Source organism: Hippopotamus amphibius, chromosome X (genome assembly GCF_030028045.1).
Source record: "Hippopotamus amphibius kiboko isolate mHipAmp2 chromosome X, mHipAmp2.hap2, whole genome shotgun sequence".
Lineage (NCBI taxonomy): Eukaryota > Metazoa > Chordata > Mammalia > Artiodactyla > Hippopotamidae > Hippopotamus > Hippopotamus amphibius.
This window is the reverse complement of record NC_080203.1, coordinates 3,949,495-3,966,402: the sequence shown is the minus strand read 5'-3', so window position 1 is coordinate 3,966,402 and position 16,908 is coordinate 3,949,495. Positions and strand designations below refer to the sequence as shown.

The following is a 16,908-nucleotide window of genomic DNA, read 5'->3' as shown; positions in this document are numbered from 1 at the left end:
CCTGCATCTCTTCACAAGGTCTTTCTCTGTGTGTCTGTCTGTGTCCTGACCTCCTCTTCTTACAGGGACATTAGTCAGATTAGGGGCCACCCTACTCCAGTATGATATCATCTTAATTATATCTGCAATGACCTCATTCCAAATAAGCTCACGTTCTGAGGTACTGGGGATTAGGAAGTAAATGGAGGGGACACTATCTAGCAAAAACAAGGCACATCTCTGAATTCTCCTTAATTTCTCTTTTGAATAAAAGAAAGCAATTAATGTTGGTTTCAGATGCCTTCTGAAAGAACATAGGAGGAGAACTAGGTTGTGCTATATTATCATTTGAGAGGCATTTTAACATTTATTCCAGAAAATTCCTTTGGATGTTCACTATGCATCACCTGGCTGTCATAGCAAGGTGGCTGTCTATCTCGTCCTGGCTGCCATAACAAAGGCCCCCAAACTGGTGGTTCAGATAACAGAAATGTATTATCTCACAGTTTTGGAGGCTAGAAGTGTGGAAGTGCCTGCAAGGCCCCAGGAAACAGAAATGGGACCAGATTATGGAATGTTCCAGACACTAGAGCTGTCTCACAGAGCGGCAGCCTCCATCAGGAAGGCAGGAGTGCCCCCTCACCATAAGTATGCAGTAGTGGCTGGTCAGAGAGGCTCGGTGTGATGCTGCTTCCATCACGTCTGCAGTGGCCAACTATTTGCAACCCACAGGGGGCAGCTTCCCGGCGAGCTGCTGGCCGGTGCTGGGCCGCCTTTTTCTCTGACCCCACCCCATCAGGTCCTGCACTGGGTCGCGGAGCCGCTGTCAGTCCCCCATGCTCAGCCGCTGTCTACCTGGTTATCTGAGAAGTCTAGGCCCGGCTTTACCCTTGAAAGAGCCCAGACCCCTGGGGAACAGGGATTCAACCAAACCCTGGGTCATGTAGCACCTCCAAAAAAGCTGGTTTATGGTAAAGTAGGAAAGGAGTATTTAATAGCCTTGTCCCCAGGTCCCTTTCCGAGCACGTCCCTGCCCCATCCCCCTTGGCTCAGGCCTGAAACTCAGCTAACTAGGAGAGGCACCCTTGCCTTAGGCAGCAAACCCTTTAGGGACTTCAGAGAGAAATAGAAAGAGTGCCACACAAGGATGCCCCGTCTTGCTCTGGACTCCTGACCTGCCTGGGTGCCCCAAAGACCCCTCAGCACTGAGTGTCTAAATCTGAGCTCCTGTCTCCACTGTCAGCCCTCTCCCCTCCCCCCTCCACACATCATGGGGCCTGGTTTCTTGGGTTCATCTCATTTCCCCCTCTTGGTTCTCTGCCTCACCTGATGAGGGTGGGGCCTGGAGGCTCTGTCCCAGCATGCTGCCTGGCACAAGAGCTGGGGAGCAGTGAGTAAAAGCACAGCTTCTGGCACAAGGCAAAACCCTGGCATTGCCCTGTACTGGCTGTGTGACCTTGAGCAAGTCAGTTTACTTCTCTGTGCCTCAGTGTCCTCATGTGTAAAGTAGAGAGCAGTGATACCTACCTCCAGAGGCTGTCCCAAATACTAAATGGGGGTAATGCACATAAAGTCCTTGGCACTTTGCCTGGGTGCTGGTATGGTTGGGTGATTCCTGATTTGCTGAGCCCTTCATCGAATGAACAGACCAGTATCGCCACCTGCTGGTCTCAGCAGGAAATGCCACTGTGGGCGCCCAAGAAGGAGCTAGTCCCTCCTCCCTCCCTGACTTCTCTTCCTCTTTTAGCTGACCTTTGGCACAGGTCTTTGGCACACCCTTTGGCACAGGCCACTGTCACTTGTGTTCCCACTGGCAGCTGGGGCCGCACTGGATAAGAGCTACTGGCCTCCAACTGGCCAACAACTTCAGATTGAACTATAGTTATCAGTGGTTTAGGGTCTGGGGAGGTGGTGGGGTTGGTGAGGGCTGCAGGGGAGGAGAGGCTGGAAGGCCCCTTTATGAATTTGCTGGGGCTTCTGTGACAAGGTACCAGAAACTGGGTGGATTAAACAACAGAAATTTGTCCTTCCACAGTTCTAGAGGCCAGAATTCCTAAATGAAGGAAGGTGTCAGCAGGACTGTGTGCTTCTCCGAAGTCTCCGGGGTAGAATCTGTTCCAGGCCTTTCTCTTAGCCTCTGGGAGTGTGGTCAGTCCTTGGTGCCCCTTAGCTCCAACCTCTGCTTCTGTCATCACATGGCTGTCTTCCCTTTCTATAAGGATGCCAGTCATATTGGATTATGATACATCCTACTCCAGTAAACCTTATCGTAACTAATTACCTGTGCAAAGACCCTATATTTCCAAATAAAGTCACATTCACAGATACCAGGGGTTAGGGCTTCAGCATATCTTTTAGGGGGGACACAGTGCCACCCATAACAGGACCCCTGGAGGAGGTGCCATTTGAGCTGGGCCTTTGAGAAGAAATCACGCAGGGGGAAGATGCTGAGGGAGAGGCGCCAGCTGGGGCAGCGTTTGGTCCCTATTTCTTCTCTGACATAACTAGAAATGCCTGTGATGTCCCCAAGTGGCACGTGTTCCCACTCCCTGGCACCATGTGCTTTAGATGGGACAGAGCAGCGACAGTGGCCTGGTACTTTACACTGTCTTTGTAGCGATCACAGATGGAGACAGGTGGAGATCAGAGCTACCTGCGTGCACCAGGCCCTCACTGGGCTTTCATGTGAGGAGAGGCCCTGTCCCTGGCAGCCCTTCCATTTCCTCTGGTCATCTCCAGTGTCCAGGAGGGACAGAGATGAGCAGCCCACTGACCTGGCCTCCACGGGTTCCCAGTCTAGGTTGCAGTCAACTCCAAGGTGACTGCGAGCAGCTGAGCCACCTGGGCTCATCCAAATCAGGGACTACTCAACTCCCTGTCTCCACCCTTCCCCCACCCACCCCTCCTCCTCCTGAGACCCCGGAGTGTCCTTTCTAATGTGCCAGGCTGATCATGTCAAGACATAACCCTCCCCCAACTTCAAGTCCATCTAGTCACTGCATTTAAGACCCCTGCCAGCCTCCACCTCCTCTCCGCATCTCCCTCCAACTGGCCTGCTCTGGGCTACTCCTCCATGGAGCTTTTTGGGTGCCTTTGGGGCTGGCTTTGTGCACAGCCCTACAGGTCAGTAGAGTAAGCGCCCCTGCCACTTGGCCCTCATCCTGACCCCTGCTGGGCTGGGGCTTCACCAGGGCAGACCTGGGGCTCACCCCAATCTGTACCCTAGTGGCCAGGGGCAACCGAAGGAAGGAGTGAGTGGCTGTAATGTGGACCTGGGTACATGTGGTTTGGAGTGAAGGGGAACCCCACAAAGCCAGGGAGTTCTAGATTCTCTCCAACCCTAGCCGTCCCCAAGGCCCAATCCTGCTGGGTGCCAGACCCTGCAGTGGGGGCAAAAAATACAGTGGAATTGGAAGGCTGTGTGCAGTCACCTTTGGAGCAGGCTCTGAGCACAGGAACCCTCAAAGGGACCTTCTGAGTGCTGAGAATATCTGATCCTCCCTGGGCTCAAGCTCACGGGCACCTGGTCTCTGACCCTGAGTCTCCCACCTGCCCCTTCCACTGGTTCTCATTTCAAATTTGGTCTCTAGGTTTCGTGGCCATCTTGTTCATCATCTGTTCCCATCAGCCCATGAACTCACAAGTAGCCACTTTGGATTCTGCAGTGTGGCCGTGGGCAGGGCTCACCTCTGCAAGTGGTCAGCAGCACTGTTAGGGCTGAGAGGTCTCATTTGCACCCAGCAGGCCCCTCACTGTGTCTGAAGGGGCCTGGGATTGAGGATGGGAGACTGGTGAGGGGTCCTTCAGTCCCTTTCCTCTGGGACCTGGAGGTCAGTGGCTGAAGCTCAGCTGCAGCACCAAGAAGGCTCAACTCCAAAGAGGAGACAAAAAAAGGAGGAGGGGGGCAATGGGTCTGGATGTCCCATTGCACTAGCCAGGAGGCTCCTGAGAGAGGATGCCTTTGGACTCCCAGCACAGATGGAGAAGGGGAGGCCTTTCTTACCAGCAACTCTCTGGCTCTCTCCTTTGGCTGCAGCACAAGAGGTGAGGAGACTGTCCACCTACAGATCACGACACCTGAGGTGGGACCCCACCTGGTGGCCCCAGATCTGGAAGGAATGAGGTACAGGGGCCATGCTGCTCCCTGGGCTCCTAACACACGATTCTAGAAATGGGGGCAGCAGGGCCAGGGTACAAGTGATGAAGTCTGGGGGCTGGCTGGTGGGAGACATGAGGCACCTGGGTTCTCTGCCCCCATCTCATTTCACTCCACAAGTCCTGGGGAGTGAGCACTTGGTCCATGGGAGACCAGACCTGGCCCTGGGGACCCAGCAGCGACCAACTCCTAGCTGGAACTGCTGACTTTCTGCCTGGTGAGGGAGGCAGATGGAGACACAAGTGAGGCAGGGCCTGAGATGCTGACCGTGCTGTGTGCCAGGAGCCCTTGGAAGTGATGTCTCACCCTGCTGGGCCCTGTGGATGGGACGAGCCAGCTGTGTTGGGTGGGGATCTGGGCTTTGCGGAGGCACTGGGGCCACTGAGGCAGCTGTGTGTGAGGGGGCCACCAGGAATTGGGTGGGGTCACTGGGTCAGCCTTGTCAGTTCAAGGGACGGGGGAGGCGTTGGGGCGGGGGGTGGGGGGCACAACCAGTAGGGAGAGAGGTAGGGGCAGGGTTTGGGGGCTGGCAGCTGGGCCCCAGGGAAACTGGGGTGGGCCAAGGGGAGATCCGAGCAGAGAGGGGCCCCTTCTCCCTGGAGGGGCAGATCTGTGGAGGGAGCCCCCTGCCTCTCTGCAGCACTCGGACTCCTGCTCATGTAGCTACTCACCCAGCTCGCATTCCTGTGCCAGCACCTGGGGTGCAGCAGTGAAGCAGACAGACTGAGACCCTGCCTGGTGATGCCAGAGTCTGGGGAGGTAGGCCAGAGCATATGCCCAGGCTAACCCTTGGGGCACTGGGAGCTCCAAGCAAGGGCCTGTCTCCAGCATGGCGGTGGGGGTGGTTAGGGAAGGCTTCCTGGAGGAACTGACATCCAAGATAAGTCCTGATGGATCTCTGAGTCCCTCGACTGACTTCCTTGGCTCCTCCCTCTCTACACCCCCGCCCTAGTCAGGCACTGAGTCCTGTCCATTCTATTTTAGAGATATTTGTATCCCTACTGCCCTCTCCTGGGGCCAGGCCTCCTCCATCACTTGCCACATCTCAGAATCTCCTTATTTCTACCTGGGTGCCATTTCTAAAGGGCAGGAGTCGTCCTATACCAACCCCCAGGGAAACACCCTGCCCCCTCCCGTTTAGGCTCTGCAGCCTGAACTCTACCTCGCCTGGTGGATCCCATTTCCCCACCTCCGGGCTTCCCCCATATCACCTCCCTCCCTGGGCCCTCCCCTCCAGCCTCCCCCAGTCCCATTCATCTATGCAGGCTGTAGGCTCTGCCCAGAATGCCCTTTCCCAGCTACATTTTCCAGTCTCAGCTCAGATATCTCCCCTCTGCAGCACCTCCTTCGCCTGTGTTTCTGAAGCAGCTTCTGTGAGAGGCTTTCCGTGCTGAGCTCACACAGCGCTGTGTTCATCCCTCCACCAGAGTCTTCCACACAGAGTCACAGTTGTCCACTCACAGGTGGCCCTGCCCCAAGAATTCCAAGCTTCTGGAGATCCCAAAGCGTAGCCCAGAACAGGACTGCAGTAGCATTTATTGCTGGAATGATTGAGAATCACCCAGTGTGAGGATGTCTTTAATAAGGCAACATTGGAAGCGGCTTCACTGGTTTCTCTAAGGTGACCAGTCCCTGACAAACAGAGGCAAAGAGACCCTAAGAGATGCAGGAGGAAGCCAGGTTGTTCCTGAGGAAGGTCTGCACTATGTGCCCCATAAGGTCTCTGGCATTTTGTCTGGGAATAACAAAGCTATAACAGCCCATCGAGATCCCCTGGAGCGCCCTTCCCCTTCTTCGCGACAGGAAAGTCAAGTTGGAGAAAAGGAAGAAAGAGGGAAAGCTAGAATTCAATTAGCCCTGCCCTGCCCTAAACAGTCTAGCACGTATCCACATGGAGGATGTAGATGCAATCACTGTGTCTGTTTTACAGATGAGGAAACTGAAGCCCTGAGTGATTAAGTAAGTTGCTCAAAGTCACACGGCCAAGAACAGGCAGATCTATTACTCCCACCCAGGCTGCCTGATTCCCTCCCAGCACTTTTTTTGCTCCATAACTCACTACAGTAGTGGGGATGGAGGGAGGGGCAGGGAGGGGGTGCTATTAAATACTTAGTACTTTACAAGTGACTACACGATGAGTTTATTTGTAGGCATCCAAATGCAAATTATCAGGAGGCATTTGAGGGTTTGTGGTTGAGCTTTGGGAGAGAGGTCAGAGATTTCCTCAGATTCCATGTTCTATGCAGAGGGAGAAGAGTGGAAATAATGGGGTTCAATATTGATGTTTACACAGGTACAATGTCAAGGGACTCGAGGAGAGAGGAGCCAGCAAACTGAGCGCAGATCATATCATGGAGGTGGCAGCTCCCTGGTCATTGCCTTGAGGGCAGCTGGAGAGGGTGATCAGTTCTGGCCATGTTGAGGGTGAGCTGCCTGAGGGCCAGTTCAGGAAGCAGTGGGGGTACAGATCAAAGCACAGAGGAGAGGTGGGAACAGGCAGACATCATTGGCTTAAGAATGACCGTTGACACCATGGGAACAGAGGAGGTGACCAAGGTAGGTGGCAGAGTATACAGATAGAGAGGAATGCCAGGAACATCAACATTTAGGGGGCAGAACAGGAGAAATAGGTGGAGGAGACAGGGAAGGTGTGGCAAGGAAGGTAGGAGGCAGTGACACAGAGTCCTGAGGGACGGATAGGGAAGAGAAGGCGGGAGTGGCGCACTGGGTCAGTGGTCCTGAATGGTGAAAATGATGGGAGTGTCTCTGTTGGGCTTGACACCATGAGGCTCCCTGATGACCTCAGACAGAATAGAGGGAAGTTGAATTGGGAGTTAGGATCAGTGTTACACCATAGAGGGTTATAGTCCGGAACTCTGAAGTCAGACTACTTGGGTTCAAATCTCAGCTTTTTCCCTTGTTACTTGTGGAACTTGAGGCAAGTCACTCCAGGCTCTCTGTGCCTCAGTTTGCTAATCTGGAAAGTGGGCGTGGATAAGAACAGTGATCATGTCATGCGGTTGATGTCGAGAGCTAATGCATGCAGAGTCATGAGAAAGGAGTCTGACCTTCAATCAAAAGTAGCTGCTAGTAGATTTTGATAATTAGCCAATCCTGCAATATCAGCATTTAAGCTCTTTGGAGAAAGCTGGCATTTGGCGATGAGGTAACTGCCCCCACCTAAGTGTGGGTGGCTGATGGGTGATTAACTTCTGTTTCTTTCCACCACAGGTCTTCCCCAGGCTCCAAAGACAAAGAGGCCTCCAACCCCAGAGAGCCCAAGAGAGACTTGACTGGTGAAAGGGTCTTCAAGGACCTTGATGCAGACTCTGAAAGGTAACTCAGTGCAGGGACACGGAGACCATGTGGCCCGCCATCCAAGGTCAGTGGATGGAGCTGGGACCAGGACTGTGCCATTCCTCATTGTGTTTCCAGTGTCTGGCACAGTGCAGGTCCTCAATGAATATCTGTGGAAAGAATGAATGAATGAATGCATTAGGCTTGGAGAAGGACAGGCCCCTGCCAAGATTCCTCAGGGAGCCAGTTACAGAGAAGGACAAAACTCTAGGGCAGGCCGCCCCAACCCTAGCTCTTGGCCCAACCTCCCTGTGCTTTTACTCCATTGAAAGCAACCCTTTGGACAGCCAGGGCAAGCAAGGCTGCCAAGCTGGAGGTTTGGGGAAGTCAGTGACCAAAGGATGCATGGACCCCAGCAGAGCATCTACCAGGGCCTTCCAGGATGGCCTGTAGACAAAGGGAGATGTGGAGGGGGCACGGAGATGGGAGGCAGAATGATATCAGGGGATGCTGAGTCCAGAGGGGCTGGTTGTGCCCAGCCATCCCACAGCCATCCCACTGACCTGTCCTTCAAGCCAGACCAGGGGATCCTGGATGTGGTGAGCAGTGGCTAAGAACTGGGCAGTTCCTCAACAGGAAATTGGTAGCCAGTAATGGATAAGAGCCTACAGCCTGGTCTGCCTGCCATTGTCTTCTTGGTATGCAGCCCTAGACCCTGTGGAGCCCCAGGCCTGGGAATGAGGGAAGGGGACCCAGGATTATTCAGGGAACCTTGTCTCTGCCTGGGCTCTATGGTTTATTCGTGGCCCCATTGGTCATTGGGCCTCCATTGTGCCACTTTGTTCTGTTTCTTGGCTCCACTCTGGCTCCCAGCCCATCAAGTTTGGGGAAAAAAAAAACAGAAATACTGCTGATATCAGCTTGGCTTCAGTTGGAGCAGTGCATGGTGGCAGCTGAAGGCCTGGGCTTCTTGTCCTTGAGGCCCACTCTCAGGACATCTCAGTTAGGTGAAATCAAAACCCAATCAGTCAGCAAATGTTTCTCTTCCCATAACAGATCAAGTGTGCAGTCAAGGGATGGCAACGTGGGATCCGGAGCCATGGGCTCCCCACCTGAAGGCTTGGCTGGAGCAGACATCAGCTCTGGGAGAGGAGGGTGAGCTACCTGGAGGAGGCTGGTGGCCCCAAGTTGTTCATTCTCTCATGTTCCTGGTGAGAGGCCAGGGTCAAGGCACCACAACTGCTTGGGCTCCTGGGGGTGGGGCACTGGTCATTTCCCAAAGTCCTGTTTACTGCTTCTCCCATACGCAGCACTCCCACCACCACCACATCCTTTGTCCCTGGACTTTCCACTTCTGAGATTTACCTGTGTTTAAATCTTGCCCCTTCTCCTACCCTCTTCCACTGGCTCTCAAGCTCCTCCCAAGTAGGCACAAGGGTGGGCCCGGGCCAGAAGGATGAACATGTGCAGAAGGAGGGAATGATGGATGAATCACTGCCTTCTTGCTTCTTGGCTGCCTTCTTCCTTCCCTTCCAGAAGCCCCAAAGCCTCCTCCCTGCACACCTTCCTCCTCTGGCCAGCTCTGCTCTCAGGTTCAGTGAGGGGGAAAGCAGTGGCCCCGGTGAGACAAAGTAGGAGACAAGAGTGTCCAGCTGGGCTCTGACTTCTTGGACCTGGGTGGAGTAAGGGACCATTTTCTCAGGTGATTTGGAGAGTGGCAAGGCCCCACCTGTTCCCAAGTGGTTCCAAACCAAGCATGACTCATCCCTGGGGACAAAGGCTAAGGTGTGCAGATGTTGACACAGATAGTTCAGCCCCAAGCTGTGCTAGAGCCCTTGTGGTTCAGAGTAGATGGCCAGAGAGGAATGGTGGAGCCGGTGTCTGCAGAGAGCCACTAAGGCATGCTGCCAGCCGGCACCCTTGCCCTATAGCAGTCTCGCCAAGGAGGGAATGCCTGCTTTCTCAACTGGCCCTCTCAGCTGCCCCTACTTGCCCAAGCCCACCGGGAGCCCCTTGCCCTCACTAACTTTACTTGTTAAAGTAAACTGATGCCTGGACCCTGGGCCCCAACTTCCAAATCAGGAGCACAAGCCAACACGGGAAGAGGATGGCAGGCCCCAGCCTCTGCCCGCTGTTCCTCGGCCGGTGCCTCGGTTCTCTGAGCTCCCACTAGTGGGGAGGACAGTGCAAGAGCCCGACACCTGCAGCCTACGTCACGGTGCTGGCCAGCATGGTCCTGCAGTTTGACTCCATTCCCTGGTCCAACATGACTGGGCTTGGTTCTTGACTGCTTCGTCTTCGAATATTTACCCAGAACATCCTTCTTGCCTATGCCCCCTCACAAAATGAAGTCTTTGCTTTCTGCTTTCAGTTTGCTCAAAATGAAGCCAAAGCTCACATTAACTTGCAAAATTATCTGAAGAATCTTCTGGATTTTTATGACTTTTAACACAGTGTTTTGCATTGTCACTTCTATAGTTATTTTGACAATGATTTTTAAGAGACTTGCTTTTATGGTCTTTGCAAAGAAAGGGGTGTGTGTCATGGAAAAAAACAGCCACTCTCCTTCTCCATTCATTTTCATGAGTTTACTTAATAATTGGCGTAAGTGGGTTTGGGAAGAAACACAAGGAACTCCTAGTGAGCATGCTGTTCAAGTGGAGGGTGACTGCTCAGCATGCTGTGATTCACCGAGAGACACTGAACTCAGCCTACACCTGGGAAAGCTACATAAGACAGCACCCACGGAATCTGTATCAGGTTGATGGGTACAGACAGACTGCAAAGGGTTGCTGCTTCTACAATGGCCACAGGGCCCAGTAATAATCACAGGAGCACTTTTGCACACGTTGGGACCTAGGCCTTATTCTAATTAGTTGACATCTATTGACTTATTTACTCTTCTCAGAAAATGCATGAGGCAGACACAGTTATCACCTCATTTCACTGACAACCAAACTGAGGCCCAAAGAGGTCAGTTGCCGTGCCCAAGGTCACACAGTCAGGAGGTTAGTAAAGCCATGATTTGAATCAGAGTAATGTGCCCCCAGGGAGCGTGCACTTCACGTCAAGGCCACGCTGTCCCGGCGTCAGTCAGCTGTGAGATGTGAGTGAGTCTTGTGCCCTGAGCGTCTGTTTGAGCAACTCCTCAGTTCCCATCATCTGTCGGGGACAAAAGCCACCGTCTCAGGGGTAGGAGACATAAAGACTCAAAGTCCTGAACCAAGACTGGGCTTGGCCTCTTTCCACAGGCTGTGCTCACCTGCTGGCTTCACCCCTCTCCTGAATGATCAGGAGGTGCCTAGTGCCAACTCACAGCCTTGCAAGCCTGGACCATCAGTCACCAGGTAAGGGTGGGGCAACTGCCCAATGACCAGTCCCACTGCCAGAGGGCCTTCAGGGTTCATCCTTACCTCCAGCACCTCAGGATTCCCCTCGCGCTTCTCAGCTCCATGCCATCTTCACATCAGGTGATCACCACAGGACAGGGAAGGCTGCGAGGGGCCCTGACCTGGAGATGAACCCACCCACCGGGGGCAGTGGGAGGGGGGTACAGGTGATAAGTCAGTGGACCCAGACAAGTCAGCAGCACAGAGCCACAGGGACTCAAGCTGAGGTGACAGAGAAAAGGGCGTTGGGAGACAGACCTTGTGAAGAGACCCTGCTAGGAGGAATCAGGGGGAGCCAGCCAGCAGTAGAGGGCTCAGTCCCAGGGAGCATGTGGAGCTGGCTGGGGAGGCACAAAGGTGAAATGGGAGGAGGTTGTGCATTCCCAGGCTGCAAGCTTCTCTCCTGGTTCATCTACAAATCCACCATTTTCCTGTGGCTGTGTGGAGCATTTAGTAAGGAACCATCTTTCTGGATTCCCCCAGAGCCCCAGAAGGTGTAAGTCACGCAAGGATTCTGGAACCCCAAACTAGGAGGACACTTCCCCAGGGGTTCCATGTTGCTCATGGCCAGATGTAGGTTCCCCTTTCCCGTGAGAATGCAGCTGGGAAGGGGAGGACCTGGGTCCCCGGTCTCCCTTGGTCGGAGGCTTCAGCAGGCCTGTGTGCTTCCTCCCTCAGCTCTGGTACCACTTCGGCCTCTGCTGTCCTGGCTGAGAGGAAGTGCAACAGCCCAGCAGACCTGGAGGACATGGAGACAGACCCAAAGGGGTAAGGCATCAGCCAACAGTGCTGAGCTTCTGCGGTGGAGAGAGGCAGCTCAAGTGTGCATGAGCCTTTGGCTGGGAAGGTGAGGACAGTGAGGCCCGTGAGCTGGCCCAAGGGATGTGGTGAGGGCTGAAGCCCCAGCTGGAAACCTCTGGCCTCTGCCTCTGAGGCCACAGAACCTTCCACTGCTTTGTTGGCTCCAGCCAGAAAGTCCTCCATAGTCAATAAGTCACCCACTCTTTCAGTTAGCAACTACTTGGATGGCACCTGCCCTGTGCTGGAGGCTGGAGCACACAGACAAAACAGCCACGGGTGATGGGGGACAAAAACCAGCCCAGACTATCACAGGGGAAGGAGGCCCCAGGACAGCCTTGTGGGACACGTGACTTTTGAGCTGAATCTTCAAAGGTGAACAGGAGTCCTCCAAGCAAAGGGTACAAGATGCACAAAGGACTCTAAACAACTTGATGTTTCCTGGGTACTATAAGTAGCTGAGTGTGGAACAGGAAGCTTGTCGAGGTAGGCAGGCACTGACTGGCCTTTAGTATCAGATATTGTTACTAATCAGAACAGCTACTCCACTTCAGGGCACCTACTGTGTGCACAGCCCTGTACTCAGTGTCTCATACAGTCCTCCCCTCACCCCACGCCCCCAATCATGTGAGCTTTGCGCCTAACTATAATGAACAGCAAAGGACTGGAAGTCAGGTCTGTGTGACTCCTGGGAAGAACAGTGGTCTGAAAGAAATAGCCAGGGTGCTAAGATAGAAAGTAATGGTGGTGAGGAGGATACTACTTAGACGAGTGGAGGGGGGCGACTCAGGAGAGCTCCTCTAAGGAAGAGAAGGAACCAGCAACTCTATGAAGAACAAGGAGAAAACAGCTGCATATAGGGAAAACACAAACTTAAAACCCCTGCTGTGGGAACATGCTTAGCAGGTTCCAAAGCATAGAGTAGCCTACCTGGTGAGGGGGACCATAGATGGAACTGGGCGCTGGTAAGCCATGAGAGGGAGATTGGATCTTATATCAAGTTTTAAGCCAGAGAGGAACATGGTCTGATTTAGATGTTTAAAAAGTGAGTGAATTTTTGCAATTTCACACCACATTACATCTACTTTTTTACATTTATCACCTGTGATGTCAACTGTGATGCTGGGGGTGGGATGGGCAACGGATCTCTAAGGTATGAGGCTCTATTATGTGACTTTTTGGTTTCAAATTGCACTGACAATTAACAGTGAAAACAAAAAACGACACCTATAGTGTGCTCTGCCAGGTGCTTTACACTCTTCCCAGCAACTCTGTAAAATGGATAAAATGGGGAAACTGAGGCATAGAAAGGTTAACTGACTTGTCAAGGCATTACAAATGGCAGAGCTGACTCCCAATTCAAGAGGCTCTAAGAAAAACCCCAGGAAAAACTTTAAAAAACTAGTTTATGCAATCTGTTCTTTGGAGTCTATTCTCAAGACCCAGAACCAGTAGCTGTCCAATGGTTAATGTGTACAGCATGCCATCTGCATTATCTCATGTAATATCTCCCAAACCTGGAGAAGGATCTGGCTTCTTGTTATGTAATTTGACAGTGGAGGAAACGGAGGGCTCCTGTGAAGAGCAGAGCTAGGAATAGACTTTAGATCTGGCTAACTCTAGCGCCCAGACTTAGAACTAATTTCCTCTGATTAAAAGTTTGCAAAATCAAAACAAACTTTCTTGATGAGTTAATGAGTGTTTCACAACTTTGGCTGCATTTCATAATCATCTGGGAAGTGGCTTTTTTTTTTTAAATAAGCATCCTGTGACCCATACAGAGAGACAGATTTAATAGTTCTAGGGTAGTGGTTCTGAACCAGGGGCATCTCCCCCACCTTCAGCCCCCAAGAGTCACTTGTCAATGTCTGAAGACACTGCTGATTGCCACAACTGGGAATAGGGTGTTACTGGCAAATAGTGGGTGGAGATCAGGGATGCTGCCCAACGTCTTACAGTGCACAGGACAGCTCCCACCACAGTTATAGTGTATAGAGTCCAAAATGTCAATAATGGCGAGGCTGACAAACCCTGTCCTAGAGCTGTCACAACCGCTATGGGGAGCCATCAAAGTCTGGTTTGGGAGGAAAATGAGGTGTTCACAGTCCCCACAGCCTATGCAGGTATCTGCGCAGGCGGCGCAGAACGTGCGCGCCTGCACGTGCGCGCCTGCGCGTGCGTCCCCAACTCGCGTACGCCTGCACGCCTTTGGGTCTAGGCCAGCGTGAGACCGTGGCCTCTGCGCCTGCGCGTGCGTGCATCGGGAGGGTGCGCGTTTGTGTCCGGCGCGTGTGCGCCTGCGCGCGCCGCCATTTCCTACAGCCGCGAGTTTGCCTCGCGGTGCTTATTGGGAAATGCGACCGTCCACACAGCAAAATGGCTACCCTGGGACAGGGCTCTGAGAGGCTTTGGAGGCGCTCCTCCCGCGGGCTTGCCCGCGTCGGCCAGTAGATGGCGCGCGAGGATCACAATTGTGCCGGGCCTCCCGACTCGGGTGCCCTGGGCTGGCGCTGCCCTTCCCCCTATGGGTGGAGGACGCGGGGGGTCCCCAGGTTTGGGGCGGAAGCGGTCCCCGCGACCACGTGTGCACCATCGCCGCAGTGCCGGCGGAGGCGGGAGAGAGGAAGGGCGCTGGGTGCCCGCAAGGAGCCAAAGGGGCCTTTTGGCGGGGTGCTCTGGTGTCGGTGGTCTCTGGACCCTGGGCGCTGGTCTTCAGGGATGGCCGGGGCCGGGAGCAGTGGACACGCGGGGAGAGCGGCTCGACCTTCCAACCGCGAGGGACCCCGGCGGACCTGCCCGCTCTGGGCCCTGGGGCTCCGTGGGGAAGGGGCTTCGTTCCCAAGAGGTGGGGGAGGGGGTGGGCAGGGACATTTTGCAGAGCAGTAGAGATGTCCCAAAGTCGAGGAACTCTAACTTGGTTTTGCTTCATCACAGTACGTGACAGGTACAGGAAGAGGTGGTATAGTATGGTGAGCATGGACTCCTGTGCCTGGGCTCAGACATAAGCTCTGTCCCTTCAGTTTCCTTACGTGTAGAATAGTGGCCATAATAGATCCTACCACTCAGGGTTGTTTTGAGGGTTAAACGGGTTTGTATGTAGGACATTTCCCGGCACAAAGTACTACATAAATGTTGGATTCTCCTTTTATAAAAAAGCTAAATAAACCGGTCCCAGAGGAATACCTCTTTCCACCAGAACTATTTAAGGACACTCAGAAAGCTGGCCTCTGCTCCCCTTTACCAGCCTTATTGGCCTGACTTCATTTAATAAGACACAGAGTAGCTCACCCCCTCCCTACTAAATTTTTCTATTAGACTTTACATCCAAAGTCTAATACAAAAATTAGAAAAAGCATGCAGTTTGCCTGTGTGTTGCAAGTCTGGAGTTTTTCAGGTTTATGTTCTTTCTGCATTAGGAACAGGTGAACTTTAAGCACATTTATTCACTGTGGACAACTGCTGTCAACCATTGGAGGAGTCTAACAGAGGTAGTGCAAGAGCGGAAGGATCTGTTCTCTTCCGCTTAGTGTGATTGTGTCCAGAATTGGCGGTAGCTGTATTAGGCTTCTGGATCTTTGATCTAGTTACAGCCAGAAGTATTACCTTCCCTGTCTCTAAACACTTGGCCTTCTTGGTTTGCCTTTAGGGCAAGCCTGCATGTCAGAGTCAGAGGTGGGGCAGGTGTGTCAGGGCATTCTGCTGGCTAAGGGACTGGCATTATCTGAGAAGAGCATATTCTCCAAAAGGTATGAGCTCCACTCCCCTTGTTATTCCAGCTTGAAGGCAGCAAGCCTGCCTAGTATGGGATTAACTTTCGTGAATAAAGAGTCCCAGAACTGGAGGTAGCTAGTGGTGTGATCTTCTTGTCCTGAGATAGCCCCACCTGCGTTTGGAGGCAGGCTGCTGATGTTGGAAGGGTTGAGTTCGGGATAGGCCAGGATCAAGGTAATGGTGAGCTAGATACTCATTTTCTGGAATGCTAAGCTCATGGTCTCAATAATCTCAGTCAGTCTTGGCCCCTGGCCAGTGGGCGTATGACATCTTTGGTGCATGAGGCCACCAGGCAGCAGCACCATCACATGGGATGTGTGGAAGGCACCAACAGTGAGAACAAGTCCCTTGGAAGCACCTTAGGATGGGGATGGGAGGGATGTGCAAGTGTAGGTGTGATGTGAGGCCAGAAAAGAAGGAAGATCTCACAAAGAGCTTGATGCTGAGGAGAGCTGGGAAGCCACTCCCTCCTTGCTGGATTGAGGGGATGACAAAAGCATCTGGGGACAGCCTTTGTCGTTGGGAGGGGAGCAGAGGTGCTGGGGTCCTCCTGGGGAGGACACGAGCTCTCCCCGAGGTGGGGGCCATGCCAGGATCCTCCCTGCCCCACCTCCCAGCAGAGGAGCCTGCTATTGCCACGGGATGGGATACTGGTGTGTAGTCAGTGACCAAGGGTTCATTCTTCCTCAGCACCTTGGCTGGTTTTGAGGAGAAGAATGTGGTCACCAAGGTGAGAGATGCCTGGCAGCGGAGGCCTGGAGTCCTGCGAGATGACGGGGGAGACCCAGCTGCACCCACCCTCCAGCCTGCAGACCTCTGCACCCCAGAGCAGCAGAGCTGCCCTAGAAGTCCTGAGCAGCGCCTGGAGGTGGACAGCGCAGCCAGCAGGTAAGGGCTGCTCTGTGCTGGGCTCCTGCCTGCCTGAACCGGACTTTTGTCAGGGGTCATGACCGAGGTGGGATCTGCTTGTGCCCCACATCCATGATAGTGCCTGGCTCATTGCACACCCAGATGGTTAGGGTGGAGACTCCTTGGGTGTGGAGCAGTGTCAAGGGGCTTCTTGTGATGCAAGGAGCTGAGGTGGGGCCTGTGATGGGAGCAGTCATCTGTCCCCAGAGGTTGAAGCCCTCGCTAATTTGTGACGTGTGGAAGAGGACGGAGATCTTCCAAAGTATAGGAGCACTGCAGGTTGGGGGTGGGTCTCAGGTAGGGTGGGGGCTATTTGTGTGTGTAAAACGGGTCTGTCAGAGAATTAGAGAGAGTGGGAGAGGGGGAGAATGTCAGAGCACAACAAGGAAGAGAACGTGAGGTGCCCTGACAGTGGCAGTAACAGTGGCGGTGGGATTGTGATTGGCGACGTGTTGGTGTGTGGTATGCAGGAGTGACAGGGCAAATGTGACTGTCACTGGAGGTGACCTTGTGGTGTGGCTGTGCGTGGTTCAAGTCAAGGCTCTCCTGATGGCATCTGGCTGGCTGGCCCCTACACTTGTGCTCTGTACAGCTTACGGATGTGCCGAC

The 16,908-nt window shown here is 53.5% G+C and overlaps 1 protein-coding gene across 12 annotated transcripts in view; it reads left to right on the top strand.

Annotated features, from left to right (window-relative positions):
- The window catches only part of ZNF185 (zinc finger protein 185 with LIM domain), a 57,802-nt gene that overhangs the window by 21,138 nt on the left and 19,756 nt on the right, over positions 1–16,908 (top strand). For all 12 annotated transcript variants that reach the window (XM_057717786.1, XM_057717779.1, XM_057717780.1 and 9 more), the window contains 5 exons: positions 7,367–7,471; positions 8,489–8,587; positions 10,684–10,779; positions 11,500–11,589; positions 16,081–16,278. In XM_057717786.1, the coding sequence (XP_057573769.1) occupies positions 7,367–7,471; positions 8,489–8,587; positions 10,684–10,779; positions 11,500–11,589; positions 16,081–16,278 (588 nt within the window). The remainder of the gene's footprint in view (positions 1–7,366; positions 7,472–8,488; positions 8,588–10,683; positions 10,780–11,499; positions 11,590–16,080; positions 16,279–16,908) is intronic.